This window comes from Pteropus vampyrus, unplaced genomic scaffold, assembly GCF_000151845.1.
Source record: "Pteropus vampyrus isolate Shadow unplaced genomic scaffold, Pvam_2.0 Scaffold88, whole genome shotgun sequence".
Taxonomy (NCBI): domain Eukaryota; kingdom Metazoa; phylum Chordata; class Mammalia; order Chiroptera; family Pteropodidae; genus Pteropus; species Pteropus vampyrus.
Genome location: NW_011888869.1, coordinates 562,665 through 584,296, shown reverse-complemented (window position 1 = coordinate 584,296; position 21,632 = coordinate 562,665). Strand labels below are relative to the sequence as shown.

Genomic DNA, 21,632 nt, shown 5'->3' with positions numbered 1-21,632 from the left:
AATAAAGAGAGATAAATCCCTTAAAAAACTCCTTAAGAAGACACTTTAGAAAACCAAGCATTTAGTCAGACATGTAGAAAATGGGCACTGAGGAAGAGTTACACGTATTTAGAGTGTGGGTACGTGTGTGTATCTACACATTTCAAAAAAATTCTTTAATGGTCGATTTTTCCAATCTGAAGGTTTTCAGCACTTTATATGTAACTATGCATTGAAATGCAACAGTGAAGATGCTTAGCCATTAAAGAAAAACTAAAGCTAAAAGGACACCTTGTTTTTTCTCATCTCAGATTAAATTCTTCAAGAAAGATATCTCTAAATTAAAGTCCCTCGGGTTAGGAATTTATATTACCATCTTGGTATTCCCAAGCCAGCAAAATAGCTTATATAATATAATAGATAACAAACGAAAGAAAGCCGGAAATTACCTGATAGTCTTGTCCATTGGGTAAAGTTGTACCAATTCTATCTAACCTTTTGGTGCAAACGAATACAACTAGATTCTAATGGGCAATTCTAAATTTTTAGAAATTCAATTTTATCAGAACTGCAACTCTCCCCAAATCTCAATACAATTTAAAGCAACATTTTTGTCATCCTGTTCATCTATGTTAAAACAATAACACCGTGGGAGTTAGAGCATTGCTATCGTTAATTCCTTCCTAACAAAAGTTTAAAGCAGTAAAAAAATTGAAAGACAAAATATGAATTATCAAAAAAACGATGATAATGACAACGATGCTAGCAGCTAAGATTTTTGTGCACTTACTATGTATGAACTTCTCTGAGTTCTTTATACATAATATTGCATCTTATCCTCACACCAACACTAAAAACTTGTACTATTATTATTGTTTCCATTTTATAGATGAGAAAAATGAGGTACAGAGGTGGATCAAAAGAGCATTATATTTACCCGGTGAAATTATTTTTAAAAACCCATAGACTTAGAAGTCACCGGCACACGGAGATAATAAGGAAAATGAATACTCATGTCTTGTCCATAAAACCAAAGTCTGGAAGTCTTTGATATCCTGATGACACTGTGCGCTTTACACTCAAGGGAAAACACGAACAGACAAGTCACTTCCCCCACGTGGTAATAACAGCGGGCCCCCAAAGAGGAGTGGTGTCATTAAGCTACCACAGATTTACGTACACCACAAATACAAGGGCTCTTTAATTTTCAAAACTACACCTACACAAATCGGTAAGAGCAGAAACATGTTTGTTCAAGGATCACAGAAGAAAACGCTTCAATTACCCTCATCACAAGACTGGCCAAATACTAGGCATCTGATTAAATGAATCTACAATTAGTCTCTGGGTGAATTTTTGGTCTTAAGAAGTCATTATCCACTGAATATTCACAGACTTTTCATTTCTTAATAACATACCACCTAATTCTAACTAGTCAAAAATGAGCAACTGCTACAATCAACTCTTGCTATAAATTCTAGTCTAAGTGCATTCAATTTAGGATTATCTAAAACATGGCTTTATAATGATCAACTTGGCTCGCACTCACTGTCCAAACTTAGTTTTAAAAAAGCAGGTATATTTAAAGATACTGTAATCTAACTTCAACTTAAATAAATAATAAATAATGTTAGGGAGTCAGGATAATGTAGGCAGAACTGCTAGTGAGTTTCTGTTGCCACCATCGCAACTCTTGGCAAGGCCAGCAGCACGGAAAGATGACCTGCTTCTCCCAATATGTATATGGGCATTATGATTTTTTATTGGTGCCAATTTTTACAGTGGCATGAAAAAAGCTGGAAAATGCTGGTGAGTGGGGTAACAGCGAAGGATGCAGAATCACAGTTTCTGGGCTCAAATCCAGGTCCCATTTTGTGCAGTGAGACCTCAGGCAAGTACGTCATCCTCTCGAAGACTCAGTTTCTTCCTGTGTAAAACTGAGGTGATGATAATATCTACCTCACAAGACAGCTATGAGGAGGAGGTAAATTAATGCACGTATGAAGTACTTCATTAGAGTATGTGGGGCATAGGAAGTACTTGTTTATTATTACATCATCGCCAATACTACCAAAACCACATTTCAGAAGAGAAAGACAAAATTATAGAAAGTTGACACTTTCTATAGACTGCTTCGACAAATTTCAATAATATTCATCAGAGATTTCCAACTCTGACATCTGTATACCTATTCCACTCATAGCTTTTAATTGTTCTTCAAGGAAACAAATATTTTAAGTTGTTTACAGCTTAATTTCTTCAATAAATATGTTAAAGGCAATTGCCCCTGATGTTAGTCTTTCCCTTATCAATATATCTTGGTTATTTACTATCCATATATATATATGGATATATGTTCTTTTAAGCCCCAGATGGATTTACAATTTCCTGCTAAACAGCCCCTAGATACTAAAGTTTCATGAGTTACACCCTACGAATCATCCTTGGTCACATCCACCTGTATCTTCTTGTAAAATCTACCCTTGACTTCCCCATTCCTTCCATCTTTGCCTCAGTTCAAGCTCTTGCAACCACAGATGACTGCAACTGTCTCCTAACTGACCTCCCTGCCCATCCACTCTATCTAATCCACCCTTTTGCATTTCCATACAGGCACAGACATTGCCTCTGACGGGATGAGTAAGTTCGGAAGGTATTCGGCCACATCATTTTGCTGCTTAAAAACTGGCCACTAAGCTATAGATTAAAAGAGATTTAGCAAAATATCACAATGGACGGACCTTATTCAGATCTGACTCAAATAAATAAACTGCAAAAAAAAAAATTTTTGAGACAAAGAAAATTGAATATTTTCATGTATAAAGAATTATTTTTTTAAGTTGATAATAATACTATGGTTTGTTTTAAGTCTATCTTTTAAAGATAAAGATACATATCAAAATAATTACAAATAAATTGGTATTTCTGGATTTACTTCAAAATAATCCAGTCAGAGGTAGGAGAGGAGGAGTAAGTGATGAAACATAACTGGCCACCAACTGACAATGTTAGATGATGGATGTGTGAAAGTCTGTTATACTGTTGTCCCTAATATTGTGAACATTCATAATTTTCCACAATAAAATGTTATTTAGGAGGGAAAAAATTCATTTCCAGTTGCCTAAAGAATCTAGATCAATTTTTTAACAACACATTCACAAGCAAGTATCACAGGCCTGCCTCTTCTCTTGATTCATCATCCTGACCCACCCACCACATGCCAGTCACATTAACCTGGCCACAGTGTTCAGAACATCAGGGCAGGCCACTTCACCTCCCTCCATCCCTGTACATACTGTTTCTTCTACCAACAAAGTCTCTCCGGGCCACTGGACACACTTTTGAGACATAGTTTAAAGACCCCCATCTCTGAGACTCTCCTCAGTTCCTTCAAGCCTTCCCCTGCACTTCCTTAGTACGTGTCTCTACTCTCAGCTGTTTTGCTGGGCTAGTTTCTGTTGTTGTTGATTTCCTTTTAGTCTACCTTCTATCTCCTTCCAGAGGTTATAGACTCCTTAAGGGAGAAGCTGTGTTTATTTATTTCGAAAGCTATTCCCTATAATATGCAAAGAAAGTAGTAATTATTTAGCAAGTTGCTTTGAAAAACAGGAAGGAAGGTCACCAGAACAATTTTCAGTCATGGTACACATTATTAACAAATAATATGTCTAGTAAATCAGAATTTACGTATCTTATTACACCAATATTTACCTACTGTACGTTTACTACATTCTTAAAAAAAAAAATCAGTCTTCATTTTTTCAAGGAATATGTTACACATCTTTAATATTACACAATATTAAAGAGGGAACTGTGCCTAAAGAGATGTGGGCAGCTAATTTTCCTGTTTCTAAAAGAACCATAAGCTAAAATGTGATATTTCTGTTTTATTTACATCTCATTTGGTGTGGTTGTGGGAATGTATATTTTGTTCTGTTGAAAAAACTATACCCCATTTCTTATTTCATGATAAACATGTCAAAATACTCCATAATGCGAAATAGTATCTATGAATCACACACAAGAGATATATAGCTATAAATGGGAACTTATCAGCAAAAAACTATAAACGTTAATTTTACGACAGGAAAAGGCTGAAATGTTTCACATTGCTAAACTATGAAAAATTAAGTTAATGCAAAAGTAAGGTAATGTGGACTTAGCAAGCTGTTACTAATATTTCTTTGATTCTTTAACGAAATCATTTAGTTGCTGCATTATACAACGTACAAAGAGAAAGGAAACACCTACTAGTATAAAACTTCATTTGCTTCATGTCTTTCATATCGCACAGTTTCACACATTAACCTGTAAAAGAAATAAAGTCATGAGTTCAACATCTGTCTTGAAAAAACATACTAATAGTTTAAAAACATAAATGAGCCATGTAGTCTAGAAAGTTAAGATTATATGGCTTGTCACAATCACTTATGAATTAGCCTCAAGATAAGTATTTTTGGTGCCTAGGTTAACAACATAAAATTAAGTCTAATAAAGAGATACTAGGGAAAAAAAAACATTTTGTTAAATGTCAACTTTGACACATTTATTTTATAGGGGACAAAATTGTACATTTTTTTTTATACTTTGTAATGATATGGACAAATTAATGTTCTCCAAGGTAAACAGAAAATGAGAAGAAAGCTTAGAAAGGAAAACCTATTCATTTAAAATGTGTTATATAACGTCATTCACAACTCAACAGAATGTTACTTAATGGTATGGAATTTCGGACAAAAAGTAAGCTTTTATTAACTCAGTATTTTTATGACTATGATTAAATGGAGGCTTTACAACCTTGAAGAATTGTTTCAGCTGATTCATTCCTGAGGGAAAAAGTTATGGAAATTAACTTTTTAAATGTTTAAATATTCAAAATCACCTCATGAACAGCATCTTTAAGAAGCATCCTATTATATTAAGTCCAGAAATATAGAATGCAAAAGAGAGAATGAAATGACTACGTCTTCTTATGAAGAAATTAGTACATAGGACAAGTTGGCTATAAAAGTGAACATTTTAACCGTACCTCCATTTTGGTCAATGGGGCTACTACTAGTCTCCAGTTGGTGAAACACTGGGATCAACCCACATGTATCTTTCCTCTGTTTGCTAAATCTAATAAACACTACATGCTCTTAATCTTTCCCTTGAAAATAACTCTCTTGGGTACACTTTTTCCTTGTTCTTTCTGCAACCACCACCCTATCTTGGAGGTCATTCTTATCTTCTCAATCCTTTACTCCAAACATTCAAAATGAATGTCAATTAACTCTAGGAGATAGCATCAAATCTTGAATATATATCACTATACACAGTTTTCTTCCATAGATTGAATCACACCTTTTCTTCACAGAAAAGGATAGTCGCAAGCGATGGATCCAAAAATATCTGGTCTTAAATTAAGCAACAGACTCTGCTTTGTTATTATCCACACTTTGCTTTTCCCAGGACAGAAATTCTCCTCTGAGGGTTGTCTAGGCGCACTATCCCCATGAAAAAACATACTAATAGTTTAAAAACATAAATGAGCCATGGGCGCACTATCCCCATGATCTCACCCTCTTCCCACTCCATCACTTGGCCCTGGAACTCCAAAGAAAAAGCTCTGAAAGTTATCAGCATCCTCAATGTTATTTAAATCCTTTCTGTCCTTATCTTAATTCTACTTCTTGGCAGCAATTGATGACTCCTTTTCCCTGACAGCATTATCTTCTCTAGACTCCTGTCCTCAGCCTCTAGGTTTTTCTCGTAAATGTATTAGTCATTTTTTCTCCTTTGATTCTCCCTCCATGCCATTCCTCCACTTACGTCTAAAGGTTATCTATCATCTCCAGGGAACCCTGCAGCGCTCTTCTCTGTGTCACGTACTCTCATCCAGTCTATGATTTCAAATTTAACCTATGAACTGATGACTTCCACAGCAGTGCTCCAGACCTAATCTCTCACCATGATATCCACTCATCTAAACGCTACTCAGTGTAGCCACTGGCTGTGTAATGGCCATTTCACATTCCAAATGTCTAAAACAGATCTTGAATTTCTTCCCTCAAAATCTGCTTTCTTACAATCAGTACCCAATTGTTTAGGCCAAGAACCTTGGCATCCTCATCCTTGACGCCTCCTTTTTCTTCACATCCCATCTTTCTGCCAGCACCTGTTTCCAAAATATATCCTCCAAACTGACCAAGTTCATCATCTCCCCTGTGAAAATCAAGTATGAGCCATAACTATCCCACAACTATCTCTAACCAAGTCTACAAATGTAGACTTCTGCTTCTACATTTGCATGTCTATTGTCCATTCTCCACACAGATCTTTGCAAATGTTAAGTCAGATCTTTTCATATCTCTGCTCTTAACCTCCACTACCTTTAGAAGAAAATAGAAACTCCCTGTCCTTGAATACAAGATCCTACGCTATTTACTATACTTACTTTACCTTACTAGGCCACAGCCCCTGCCTTCTCATACACCAAGCCTGTTCCCATGACAAAGCATCTGGGACCCATTTACACTGTGGCAATCTTTGCACAGCTGCCTCAACTCAAACGCTACCTCCTTTTTTTGACTACAAAGTCAAAGCAGCCCAACACCCATTCTTACCAGGCCCAACATAACATACATCTGAATAAAACAACATTGATCTATTATCTAAATCTTGTCTGCCCCACTGGGAACATAAGCTCCAGGATGGCAGTGATTTGGTCTACTTCAGTGCTGTATCTGCGTGTCCTACATCAGTGTCTAGCACATAGTAGGCACACAATCAATACCCATTGACTGAAAAAATCAATTTAGCCAGTGCCATCAAAAAATCAGGATAAAATTTTCTATATGTCAATGTTCTAAAAAAATGAAAAAGCACCAAAATTTTTTTATTCTTAAACATGTTAGGGAATGTTTTATCAAAAGTGCAGTATCTTTACTGAATTCTTAAAGAATATACTAACTATAATTTAGTTGTTGTTTTTTTTATAATCTTAAAGTACACATATAATATTAATCACACTCAACCATAACGCTGAAGGATATATACGTATAGTTGAGCGGGCTCTTGTTTCCAACCCTGAGTGGCCCCAGACAGGTACTCTGCTTTTTACAATTTTTGGCTTCCACTCCTAACTATAGCATCCTCTTCCCCTTTGGCCAACATGCTGCTTCTAATCGATGTGGATAAAGTGAGTAAAAATTATAAAATTAAAGTCGTGTTGAAAAAATATACAGTTTTTAAATGAAATCTAATAACCTTTACATTGCATAGAGTGTGTGATCTTATAACAGTCAATTAACTGCTCAGAATCAGTTTATTGATTACGTATGAATGGGTCACAATAATGCAAAGCCGAAGCTTTCAAATAAATGAAAGCCTCTCCCATCCCTCATAGTAGAAGACTAATATTGTTCTACTGCCCATTACTGAATAAACAGACTGAAATCTTGAGTAAGAGCTATTTTTTTCTAAAATTGGAAAGCACTATTATGTAGAAGTCTGTACTGTTCTATATTAATCCTGGCGTAAAATTTTTATTTATGAAATTCAAGTAAAACGACTTATATAAGTATGATAGATTTTTCCCAGAAATGGCAATATTATAAAGCTGTTTATCCAAATTGTTGAGTTAATCCGTACCTCTTTTTTTGTTATTCATTTGAGTATTCTGCTCATTATAAAACTGGACTTAAGTTAGCTTCAGCTGATGTTTCCTCAAATATGGGAAACTAATAACTTTTTAACACAAGTAGAAGAAGAGAAATACCTTAAAGTCCCCTCTCTGTAAATTCATGCCAGCAAACAAAACTGTATAGTCGCCAAAATACTTTGTAACGTGTAAATAGATGAAGACATACCCTTGAATTAATCAGTTGTTTCTAACCAAAATTTACCTTTGAAATGGCAGAAAACTGATGGTTCTAGAGCTGGTTAGTGGGTGTATGGGACTTCACTGTGTTATTTCTCTACTTTCATAATCTTGAAAATTCCTATAAGACACACTAAAATGTTCCTTTTTCTATTACATAGATTTCTATTATTGACTTTTATAACCACATATACTATACATACATTATATAATCAATATCTGAATATTATCTATATGTGTGGTTTTACATGCAATTGAAGACAAATATTTATATTTGCATGCTAAATGATTCACTTGCGTATGATTAACTTCATTTGATTAAAGAGAATTGGTGCTAAATTTTTTTAGGATAGCTGTTATCAAAAACATAAAATTAAAGAAAGATACATACTTTAAAAATTATGCTTGCTTTAATTTGAGCCATCTTTTAAACTCCCAGTGGTTTTGCCCTTTCTAATAAAACTTGACTGAATTTTTAAACACTTAACCTGCAATCTACTTTAATTTAAATGATTTTCATTAAAAATTTAATTTTAGAAGTACTCAATCCTCTTGACACTTTTTTCAATTAACAACTAAATATAAAATTGACATGCTCACAAATTATTTAGTGTTTAAAGATTAAAAGGGAAGAATATAGAAAAAGTATTCCTCTCATAATTAAAAACTGCTGGTTTCATAATCAGCTACAGTTGGAAAAAACAAAAACCTCCCATTATGCCCTGCTTGGTGTGTAATCCAATATGTAATCTTCCCAAAGCCCTTTATTTTGTTTTAGTTAAAGTAAAAAAATAAAAAATAAAAAATAAAAAATAAAAATCGCTTGACTATACGTTTTTGATCTTTTACTATAAAGCCAGATAATCATAAATAAGGTTATTTTATCACTGTACAATAGAAGCAATAATATTTTTATATGAGTAGACCACATAAAAACAACTATGATATAAATGGTGATAAACTGTGATTCCCAGAAGGGGCATGTCAATTTAATGTAATAAATATAGTACAAACGCGTACAACATACTAAAATAATGTACCTAATCATTGAATAGTTAAAAACACTTTGGTTTCTAATGTATCTGAGTGCTAAGAAGCAGAATTTGATTTGCAAAGATGGCAAATAATGCTCCTTTTTGTATATCTACCCAAGTGTTTATTACTTTAAAGGGGAGGTGGGGGACAAAAGTGAGAGAGGATATCACTACGGCAGAAATGTCAATAACTTATTATATGCATAAAACCAAATTCAATTTGTAAAACTTATAAAGCCAAGTATAGGGGTTCGATGAGGCAGAGTTTTCATAAATAAACTCTTTAATCTTACTTCTTAACTATAATAAGTGATCTCATAAAATTCTAGCATCCTATTATTATTCTTAAAATGACTTACCTGAGTTGATGTTCTCTCAGGTTTGATAAGGCTTCCATACCATGTAAATAGGAATACACTATTTCCAGATCCTGTTTGAAAAAAAGAATAGAAATTATTAGATTTGTCAGGAAAAAGAGGCTTCTAAAACAAGTCACTATATTTACAGACCAAAATATAGATATTTTAAATACAAGTTTCTTAAACATTAAAAACAGTCATTATTAAGAGAAAAGCTAAACTGTATAAATGCCATTCATTACAACTGCCTTTGGGATACATACAAAAGCTATTAAAATATAAAATAAACTGGCTCAAATGTACGAAAATGAATCCATAAGTTGTTCTTTTTATTCTGCTTTTTACCAAGCTATCAAAAGTAAAGTTTTAATTTTAAAGTATAGATGGTGCCAATGTTATGATTAAATCAAATAATTTTTTTAGTCAATATAAAATTAATGTTTGTTACTGCATACATTAATGAGCACGAATTCGATTTTTTTAATTCTTACTACAATGACATTTCTTACATATAAAAATGCTTTCTCAAGTGAGAAAGACCTCTTTTAAATGTTTACTTTAAAAGAAGAGACTATGCATTTGTTTTTCTCGAACATATTGCAATATATAGGAAAAAAAGTCAAAGTTATTCATGAAAGCTTGAGACTGGTAAAAATTCAAAATCCTGCTTATATATTCATATGACAAGCCAAGAAGTTAGTATTTTAAGACTCCAGTAAGCATCTAGAATTATACAATTTGTGAATGGATATTTACTTTTTCAAGATTGTTTTGGCTCTTTTGAGTGATCCACTGAATCTGTGGATCAATTCAGGAAGTATTGCCATCTTAACAATATTAAGTCTCTCAATCCATGACATAGGATTTTATTCATTAGTTAGGTCTTTAATTTCTTTCAACGTTTGTAGTGTACAATTTCTTTCAACTTTTTAATGTACAAGTCTTGTGCTAGTTTGGTTAAACCTAAACCTCTATTTCAATTAACAAAAAAAAAAAATGTCTGTAGCCTTAGGAAAATCCTTCAGAATAATTCAAACTATAGGTGCAATTAAATATCATATATTAGGGGTATAGATAAGGGACAATGATTCACAAAATAACTAGATAAGAAATTCAAAACCTTTTAAAGAGGATATTAAGAAGATTTTCAGCTTAAAATATTTTTTAGTCCTTAAAACAATATTAGGATGTATTAACTAGAGTCAAATGAGAAAGACCTCCTTTATCATTCTAAATTGTACCAATTTAAAATTTATCAGTATTGGAAAATTTAAGGTGTCTCCCTCTGCTGGTCAACTTTCAAATAAACTGATGGTCTTTAATTTTACTCATCTGTACTCTTAAGTCTCACATGTCTTTTTAAAAGGTCTTTAATTTTATTCATCTGTACTCTGTTATGTCTCACAAATCTTTTAAAAGCTATTTAAAGATTGAAACCTAAAACTAGACCCTATAAATTCAGTACAAATCAGAAAGCTAAAAAACAAACAAACAAACACCTTTCCCACCACTTAGGTAACAAAGTATGCATTCCTAAGGCTTCTTTAGAAGCAATCATAATATTCTATTTGCATCTAGGGAAAGCCAATAAAAATATCCTCATCAATGAGAAGGTCTCTTTAATACTTATAATAAAATGTCCTTCTGAATAATCCTAAAGTTCACATTGTATTTGAGACATTACATTTTTTTTCATTTAAGTATCTATCAACCCACTATAACCTGTCCAAGGCCTCAAATCCTTTTATTTAAGCAACCAGGCAAGATAATTTATATTCATTTAACATTTGTCAAGCAGATAAATTTACACTACCAAAAAAGTATATTTGGGAAAGTAGTTGAAAGCAGCAGAATTTTTTAAAAACTGGAGAAGGGGGACATCTAAAAGAAACATGATGGAGACAAGAATTTGGAAGTTTAGAAGCAGAACGAGGAAAAGAACAACCTTAAACCTTGGGATACAACAGGCCTTGAAATAGCTAAGTCTCTTCGTCTTCACACGAACCAAACAAAATCAAAGTAAAAAAGTATGTCCCTTGACCCAATGGCGCTTTATTAATCTGTTACTTTATAACATTACAGAGTTATAGAGTTGTACAGGGGGCACTTTTCTATAAGTTAAGTCATGCCTGTTACATGTGTCAGTATTGTATACGTGAACTTAACCTTGTATAACCTATACAATTATATAGAGTAGATCTATGAACAATAACTAAGATAATATGTACAATGATAACTTGCACATTAGGTAAGATTGTTTAATAGTTAATAAAAGTGTGGAGAACAATGGTGTATTGTTGTCACCTATAAGTGACTGACATAAGTGAATGGGTCAGGAAGCTGTTTACTAAGCCTGTTTTATGGAACTGAGAGTAAAAAGGAGAGAAACTGCATTATATCATTACTGCTTGACCAAATTAAAAAGCAGTTTTCTTTCTATATGCATGTAGCTGCATAAATAAAACATTCGCATCTCACATAATGTTTTGGGGAAGTAAGTTTAAATGTGTCAGTCCAGCAACAAACAACCAGGAATACGGTGCAACTATTTCAATTATTTTAGATACTTAACTAGACTATGAACTTCTTAAATGAATTATGTCCAGAGTTTCTTCGATTACTCTTAGAATAAGTCATCTCAAAAGAAACTTATTTTAAACGGTCTCTGCCACAAAGAGCTTATAAACTAGGGGAGAAGATTACATATATTCTCCATGAACCTGTTAAATGGAAGGCAATATTGTCTAGCTTGAATCAGAGGGCTCTGCAGATAGGTTCTTTCTAAATTTGAAATCTCTTAACTGTAACTAACAGAAGGAATGGTGAGAAATTGACATCTCACGAGCAGAGAACAAACAAGTAAATGTAATATTTCACTATGCGGTATGAATGTGACCACCACAGATTTAGGTAAGAAGGAAAAGCAGAGAAGCTACAGAAAAGGCATCAGAAAATTTCTGCTCTCTAACTCTGAGGAATGAAAGGAAATTGACTAGAGATGAACAAATAAAATACAAACTAAAAGGAAGAAGGAATCTGTGGCTTAGCTTTTCTTCAACACTAAATAGCACAAAAGCCAAATATTAGGTTTGCCAAGCTTTAGTGAGCAAGGTAAATAACACTGAAAGGCAAAAAAGGAAGACGAGTTTTCTTCTCCTTTCCTCAGGGCAAGGTGGACTGGGCAATTTTTTGAAATAGGCCACTATAGCCTTTTAAATCTTACAAATTTTTCTACCCTCTACCCAGGTGTTCAGCAGCCTCACATTACACCAAACTTCATTTTGGGGCACCATGGTCTAAAAATTAGACAATCGGAACACAAATGCGGGTGTGAGTGATCAGTGGGGACCCTGAATCTCCTATGGGGAACTATGTCTCAGTATTTGCATTTCCACAGTCCAGACAGATCTCTAGGTGGTATAAGATTTCAGGCAGCACAACCAAGAGAAATGGAATAGGCCAGCAATATATGGGAAGAGATCTGGGGGTGTGGGAGCCACGTGAGGCAGCCCTGCTCTGCTGGGGAACTGCCGCACCCCCGTCCTGCCCCTTAACAGTGCACCTTTAACTGCTTCTCTTTACTTTTCACTCAGATGTTTCGACACCTATTTCCTCATAAATGCTTGGCCGTTGTTAAAATAACTTACAAGTTGGCTCGGAATTACCTTTTCCCAGCAAGGAAACCAAGAGGCAACACAGTGAGGCTCTAGAAAAGTGCTGTTCTTCAAACCAACATGAAATTCGCAAACACTGGGGAAAACTAAGTGTTATGCATCATGAGAAAAGTGTTCTCTCCAAACAAGGAATGTATGGCCTTCAGGAAATTATATTCCAAGATTCTTTTTTTTTTTTTTCTATACAAACTGCTGTAGAGTTAAATCACCTGAAGTATTCCAATTTCCACTTCAGTTAAGAAACTAGAATATGTAAACTGAGAACTTTGTACCCTCCCCAACTGCACCTCTCGAGACAAATAAAATTCACATGACTATTAATATTTTTTAAAACCCTTTAAAATTGTAAGCTATTTTTCAAAAAAAGGAAAAAAAGAAAACAACTCTGCAGTCTCAAATACAAACAGGAACACATCGCTCTAATCAGGAAGCAGCAGTTTTGGGAACAATAAGCCTTTCCTTCTACCCTAGGAAGGACATCCTTTTTTCAAAAAATAGATGCTATTTGAAAGCAGATTAAAGTTCTAAAACCACTGTAGGCCAGACAAAAATATTGCTAGGCCAATAGGAAGGCAGTTTTCCATGAAAAAAGACTTTTTTTCTTTCTTTCTTTCTTTTTTTTTTTGCTCCAAATGTAAACCATGTATGAAATCCAAAAGCATCCTCCACGTTATTCAGGAGCATGAGTGTTCACAACCTAACCAAACTCTCTTGCTCAGAGTCTGTGAACTCCACGCTCACATAATAGAGAGTTCTCTGCACCTTGGGCTCTTTCTCTAATGTCTCTTTAGAGACTCATTCAGAATGTAATAGGCCTCACAGCAAACTTATAATTCACTTAAAACTAGCTTTTAATTTCACTTGTTAACAGCATCAGGGATTCGCTAACAACGTACAGCACATTTTCACACGATCTTTGGAGAGCCGATGGGAGATATGCATTCCTCCACCTCCTTTCCCACAACCAGCGTTGGCACACACCCCCCTTCCTCTCAAATTCTTTGTAAATGATGAAGGGGACATATTTTGCGCTGTGCTAAGAGTTTAAAATGAGTTTTGTTTTATATATGCTTTATATGTGTATTTCAAGTATAATCCCAAGTAAGGTGTTCAAAAGGTACAACATTCCATGTACGAAATAATTTCTTTTTTAAAAAAATGTTGGTTCCTTTAAAAAGATTATATTTCAATTACCAAAGAAAGTAAGGCCAAGATCGTGCTACAATTAGCGAGCCCATGGAGACCAAATGGTAAATACCTATGGACTTAAACATGAGGAGGAAGAGAAAGGATTATTATCTTAAGTAACAGCAGTCTCGGGATCAGAGACTGTACTGATGCCAACTTAGGCTCCCTTTGCAAAGCCAAAAAATATATAACTTATGCTTCTTGGCCAAAGATCACTAGCAAGCAATTAAGAGAGTTATGTCTCGAAAGTTATTAAATAAGGAGCTTAAAAGCTAGAATAGCCAAGGCTCAAACTCGTAGGGGGCAAGAAGGTGGGAAGTCTAAAAGTTTCGCTGAGTCTCTTAACATGGTGGTTAAGCTGATAAGTTTTATTTAGGAAATCTAAATCTTTTTTTTTTTTTTTAAACACCTACAGCACATGGTAGTCCTAGGTGGTCTCCCATCCAAGTACTAACTAGGCCCGACCCTGCTTAGCTTCCAAGATCAAACGAGATCAGGCACGTTCAGGGTGACATGGCCACTGACAGATCCAAATCTTTTCTACACTAAAACATATAAAACTATTCTAAGAAGACTAATGGGAAAACTATGGGCTTTGGTGTCAAATGGAGGAGTGTGCACATCCTCGTCCCCATCACTGCTGAGATACATAACCCTGGTTGTGATACAGAGACTACATTTTACATTTGCAAACCGAAGTGAATAATATGCTTGGCTAAGTTGTGTGGCTAAGAAGATAAATAGTTTCATAACAACAGTGGCACATATAGACCCTCAGAAAACGGTAGCTGATCTTATTACCTATGAGATCTGACTACAAGCACACAGTAACGCCAAGAATATAGAATTTAAAATATTTCTGAAATTTATATACTTCAGAATATACTTCGGAATTTTTATAAATTAATGCTTATGTTTCGTATGTGAGTATCTCTCTACCCACCCAAAAAAGTTAAGTGAATTATTTATATAAAACATATAAAGGGCTCCTAAATCGTCTGCTTTATAAATTCAGATTTTTACATCAGGTTTGGCAGGCAGAGCATGCCTATTGCCTCTAGAGAACATGCCTGTTCGCACTATTTCAAGGACAAACCACCTGCTCCGAAGCTCCTCGGGCGGGCTTTCAAACAAAGCCCAAACACCAACAAGCTCTTGCACCCTCTTCATACAAATGACTGGCGTTCTTTGGGTCCAGGTCCCTCGAAACACACTCCCCCTTGCCCTCGCCCTGGTGAAAGGCACCCTTCCCCGTCCCCACTGGCAGTGACAGCTTCCTTCTCAGTCATCGAAGTTTTCACCAGCTGGACCACTCACATTTGGCCTTCCACGTGTGCTCTGTGTGGTCGCTTTACGGTCAGGGGTTTACGATTTGTCTCCTCGGTCAGAGAATAAACACACATGTGGAACAAAGTCACTAGTTTTCTTTTATACCTCATTTTAATCTCTGCATTTAGCAACAGACTGTGGGGGCACTGAATGCAAAGAAAGGGGAAGGAATGCTCCTGCAGAGGTGGTGGTACGCGCGGCCTTAAAGCGAATACTCCTGAGAGTAACAGTGAAAGGAAGGAAGGGAGGAAACGTGTTTTCAATCTTTGGGATTCAGAGCTGGGGGAAAGGCCTACCGCACAGACGGAGATGATTCTGAAAGTGGCCACAAGGTGGAAGCCCAGACCAACAGTCCTTTCCTGCGACTGGAAAACTGTCCGAGGGTCTCACATATGTACTTCTGTTATATATACTTAAGAGATTTGAGTCTTTAAAAGGTATTCCTTAAATCATCTCAGAGAATATGATGAGTCCTTTCTCCTCATGCCCCTAAGTAAAGAGGGCAGGAGAGACAAGTCCATCAGCACTCCTATTCAAATTGGTGAATTTCTATCATTCCGAGCAGTGCAAGATCTTATTTTAAACCAGCCTCCACATCCCACACATCTTTGTAAAGCACCAGAGCATTTAAAACAAAAATGTCAAATCACTACACTGCTGAGATGTTTTGCTCCATCCCAGTCCCTCACGTCCCTAGAAAGTTACATCATCGCATATTTCAGGAAAACGTAAGGAAAAAAACCCGTGGTGGAGTGTATGATTTTCAGTAAAATTCTTAAATATATAATTTCAACCCTAAATATTATGAAGGCTGTTTCTGAGCTCACTAATTTACACTGAAAGGAAACACAAGCCCCCAGAGCTGTGATTTCATCATTCAAATTCATATGTCAAACCCAGGAAAACCTAGTGATTATATTACTTGTCATCTATGACACAGCCTGGATATATTTATTCAGCCTCGGATCCCTAAGCATTGTATCTCTACAAAACACATGCGTAAGGAATTCCAGTACAAGGTACAGATTCAAGCTATTCTGTTTGTCTAAAATTTCTTTGGGTGTTTCCACCGGAAAAGGCATTCTTTATATCTTTTTGAATACAGAATTTTGAACAGTTTCTAAACTTGAGGCAAAAGTAGTTATAAAGTATTCATCTCTTGAATTAACCATGAAAATTACAAGTGGACATCTGAGTTAAACAGACCACACAGCTTAGGCCATGGCACGTTTGTTTTAAGTTGGCATAAGGGCACCCCAAGAACAGTCATGTTTCAGGAGAGATGAGTTAAATACAGTAGGAAAGTATTTCATAAATTCTAAAAGATAGATGAAGTGTCGCACATAATCCTCATTCTCAAAGAGTTTGTCTCATTGAAGAAAATGCAAGAGTTAAATGATACAGCAACAAAGATGTCACAAGGCAGTTTTCTGATTATTGAAGGAGCAGTGTTGTGTTTAGCACCATAGAATACACATCTTATTCCCTATGTTCACTCTCATGCCTTTGGGGGAAACCACCATCTAAGCAGATAAAGTTCACTTGTGAAAATTTAAATTTCTCATTAGAAGAATCAACTGTTCAGTTGTGACTAAAAACCCATCTTGTGTACAAATAAGAAAAATATCAAGTGTCTAAATCAGTCTTTAATTCCTGTTTTCAAGAGTCGGTATAAGTATTTCCTCTTCAGAACAATGCATTATCACCGAGCCTATGACAGCTTCCCAGAACTCACCTCTTAGGCAGCAAGAACAAACATCAAAATATAATCTCTCAGACTGCAAAATCTGCAGTTAAATTTTAATTTCACATGTATAGATAAACATACTAGGAAATTATCTGCAGTAAACTTAATGCTAGCCTTGCTTCTGCTCTCCATGATTAAGCTATAGCAAGCAGTGAATGACTACATTCTAAGCTAACACTGAAACATTTAACTGCGTGCGTGCACACACAGACAAACACAATCTCTCCCTTTCCTTCTCCCTCTCTTATAAAATGACTCTTGGACTCTCTTTCATTTAAACCCAAATGTGTGTGTGTGTGTGTGTTTGTGTGTGTGTGTGTGTGCACGCGCGTGTGCACAAGCGTGTCAACTGAACAAATTCCCTCTTCCTAATTCTCCTTTAACATAACAGTTAAAACCCTTCGGCTTGGTGTTCAACTCATTTCCCATGGCCGGTCTGGCTCTGGTCAAACTCTGTAGAACGTTTGCTTGGGGTGGGCGGAGGGGGGCTGCCATGCACCATCCACGGAACTCAATGTCTGCAATGAGGGACCTCTGGGTCCACAAAAATCACCCTCAGGATGCCTCAAGTTTCAAATACCGACCTAATTCCAGAGGCTCAATTAACAGTCCTTATTTTGAACCATTTACGGTGCAAATGTCAATATTCCTACAGTGGTAGAGTTTAGATGGTCCTAACATAATAGAACAAAGGAGAATAGGTCACTGAGGACACAGGCTCTTTATTGCCTCTTAGTAAAAAGGAAATGCTTCTGAATAGACACAGGTTTTAAATATAGAACACTTCATTGCCATTTTTCTAGGACAAAAGACAAAAATAATATGACATCTGTTTTTCCCATCTTTAAAGTTTTACCAAGGAGTCAACCACCAATAGTATTACTTATTCTCAAAACTTTTCCACTTCTCAAGAGGACAGGAGACGCAAACAAGAATATTCTACATATGTAATTAAAGCCTTCCAACTTCATTAGTCAGAAAGGCACTAAATGCCAAAGATATTTTAGGTACTGTCCAAAACTGATCTCTTTCAGTTCTATCCATAAAAGGTGAGATGGAAGAGAAGAGGGGAAGTTGAACCATCCAACCAGACAAACACTGGGGGAAGGTGGTGGGGCAGTTAAAGAAAAAGAAGTGCACTATTAGATTGTAGAATCGGACATCTTTATTTATCCCACTATAACTGTTTTACTTCCCCCAATTATACAGGATGTGCCATGCATGCATGACGGCTTAAACCTGTGCACGTGTACATTAGATTTATATGCTAGACTACATTACAACCATACATAAAAAGCCCTTTGCCCTTCATAACAGCAACTCTCTGACATACGCACACACTCTCACTCTCGAAGCCCTTGGAGCATCATTATCAAGATTGTCCAGAAATCAAGAGGCAAAGAGCCCTTGGTGTGGTGACAGTGATCATCCTGTGACGTCAGCTGCTCTAGGGAAACCATCACAACCAGAAAGGGAGATGAGAAGGAACAGTGGGAAAATGGGTCCCAACTCCACATCTCCTAAAATATGTGTTCATGACTTAATACGTGTGTTACTTTTCAGAGCCGGTGTTATAAAGGGTAGATGGATTTGTATTATCAGCTACTGCATCCTAGAACCACAGGAGCCATATGGGAAGGAAAGGAAAGCTATGAAAGTCCCTTTTCCTGGTAAAGGACAAATTTCAAAGATGACTAATAAAGAGGTTCCAAAAGTAGGTCCATAGGAAATGTTTCACTAGTGCATGACAAAATGAGAAAAGGACGATGTGGTGAGATTCTCGATCAGCTAAACATATTCGATTTAAAGAGCGCTCCTTTATTTTGAGATTATAATCATTTTTTCCTTTTTTCTTTTTGCTCTTATAATGTCTTTCTTTGAAATTATACTGATACTAGATGATAGTAGTTCATTATTTTGTCTCGTATCATTAATAGAAAAATTTTTTTAGCTGCCCACACTATGATGGTACCTTAAGTTTTGAATGGTGACCATGGAGATCAATGGTTTTACTTGATAAAATCCAAAAAATTGGGACACCCACTTAGACAACCAGGGGTGACGAGGGTGCTGCAAATTTCCAAAATTATTCACCCTTTACTTCCAGCTCTATTCTCAAAACTTTTCAGAGAAAAGTATTCTAAGTATTTTGACCCTCCCTCCAAAAGAGATTTTTCAATTATTTTTTATTAAAGAAATCTCTAACATTAGAAACTACCGATAGAACTGTGGGCCTTGAATCAGAATGGAAAATTTGCTGAAAATACGGCAAGATGTTTTGGGCAGAGTAGACAATCAGTGTGAGCCCTTTCGGGCAACTCTCCTATGTATTCTCCCCTTGCCAGGCCTCTGGCCTTAAAGTATGAGTCATATGAACTACACTGCCCAAATTCAAAACTTGACTCTGCCACTTACTCGCTCTGTGTCCTTGAACAAGTCACTCAACCTCTCTGTGGCTGTTTATTGATCTGCAAAATAAAGATAATAATAGTATCTCGGTTCAGATTTACAAAGTTCTTAGAACAGTACCTTTGGCATATAGTAGGCACTTTTTTTTTGAGCACCAGCTATCATTGTTATTACTCAATTTTAATGACAATTATGGAAGTCTAATGGGTGCCACAGGGTGAAAGACACATCAGTAATTCCCTGGCCAAAATGTGTCAGGCAGCAGAGACTTCCGGGCAACAAACTTGGAATGGCATTTTAGATTTTTTGTTTTGTTTTCTTACTTAGATAATTTCTGGTTTTGAGGTCAAATGCAATGCTGCAGTGCTCTAACAGCACACGGCTTAAGTAAAGAACAGCATCCTCATATTCTTCCAAATGTAAATGAAGACCTCTACTTAGTCCTAAATTTCAACAGAGATTAGGGTTATGGAGGGCACAAAATCTGTTCAGTTGTCATCCTTTCCCTTCACTCACAGTTCACAGGTAAATCCAACTTTCTGAATACTTGCTCTGTACAAAGCCCTGTGCTAGAATGTTGTCCTGGAGACACGAAGATTGATACAATACAATTCTGGTCCTCAAAGAAACTGAGTCTGTAAGGACAGATAAAACATCCTCCAAATGGCCACCATGCAGTATAGAAATTCAGTTGTAAGTCACAGGTGTCAGAAGACAAGGTTTCTTTCTTACTCTCAAATTCAGCAAACGCTCTCTGCCGCTCAGCCATTGCTGCCGGCCGAGGTCAGGACTTCCATTCACGTCACATACATTCTTCTCGCGCAGGCCATTGGCCCTCAAACCACATATTAAGCAAATTAATTATACCAGAAATTACAAATATCTACAACCTCACTCTTCTACATGACACACCGTTATTCAGTCTCCACCACACATAAGGAAATGTGATTAGACCCTATATTTAGCATCGAATCTTTCTTTTTACCATTAGAGAAGTGGTGTTATTTCCAAGGTGTAGTTTTATCTAGTTATTTAAATTTATTATAGGTAAATAATAAAATATACAGCAATAGCTTCTGGCAAAAAGTACAAACAAACTCGCACACCTCTGGGCTTGAAACCCAGCTGAGCAGAACCAACAGCACACTGACCATGCGTGAAGCCTGGCCTTCCAATGCCTGCATCTAGCCTGCTGTCAAAGCCAAAGCCAACTCTGCAATGAACTAGGGAGAAAAGAAGAGAAAGAAAGAGGGAAGGCAGAGGACATCACTGCTTCCTCTCCATTCACAGATCACTCACCGTTATTCACAGTAATGTTCTAGCTGTTGACTGTACGTGTAAACTCTGTGTGCTTTAAGAATACCTATAAGCTCATCCTTCTGAATATTATCATTTATAGTAATTCTGGGAAATCTGGCTTTTGAAAACATCCAACATTCACCTAGAACTAAGCCTGGTGAATGAGTTGTTTATTTAAGCTCAAGCAGGTTCAAAAATAACAACGAATTAGATGAAATAAAGAGGTAACCGCCTTGCGGTACTCACTGAGCAACTCTGACAACAGCACCAAGGTGCAGTCCAAACGCACTGTGAGCAACAGCACCAGAGTTTCTATAAAAACTGTACTACTTGGAAACAAGCAAAATTTTAGGGATAATAATTAGTTATATAAGCCCTGCTTTATTTTAAACTTTACTTCATTATAGCTGATCCTCAATTTTGGTAGAAAAAATGTTAATAAATCAAAATGAAACAATGGATAATTGTGGAACTAGATCTACTACATTAAACTACTTATGCTTAGGTGTCATTTAACCCTCCTTAACCCTCGAATATATGTTTGAGTATAAATACCTGTTATACTTCTTATTTTTCTGGAACTAAGCCATTGTTTTATTCATGAAAGTAAATATTAGATGCCGCTGAAATGGTCTACATGTTACCTTTACAAACTCTTGCTTCATCATGCCAATGAGGATTCTACCAAATACAATACAGGTATCGCCCAAGGAAACCAACTGACCTGTTAAGTGCAAAAACCTGAAATGCAGA

The 21,632-nt window shown here is 36.0% G+C and overlaps 1 protein-coding gene and 1 pseudogene across 4 annotated transcripts in view; both read right to left on the bottom strand.

Annotated features, from left to right (window-relative positions):
- The window catches only part of RAPGEF2 (Rap guanine nucleotide exchange factor 2), a 222,615-nt gene that overhangs the window by 142,761 nt on the left and 58,222 nt on the right, over window positions 1–21,632 (bottom strand). For all 4 annotated transcript variants that reach the window (XM_023532718.1, XM_023532719.1, XM_011363687.1 and 1 more), the window contains exons 2-3: window positions 9,234–9,304; window positions 4,231–4,287 (exon numbers count right to left, since the gene is read on the bottom strand). In XM_023532718.1, coding sequence (XP_023388486.1) covers window positions 4,231–4,287; window positions 9,234–9,304 — 128 coding nt within the window. The remainder of the gene's footprint in view (window positions 1–4,230; window positions 4,288–9,233; window positions 9,305–21,632) is intronic.
- On the bottom strand, window positions 14,502–14,620 carry LOC111742220 (annotated as a pseudogene).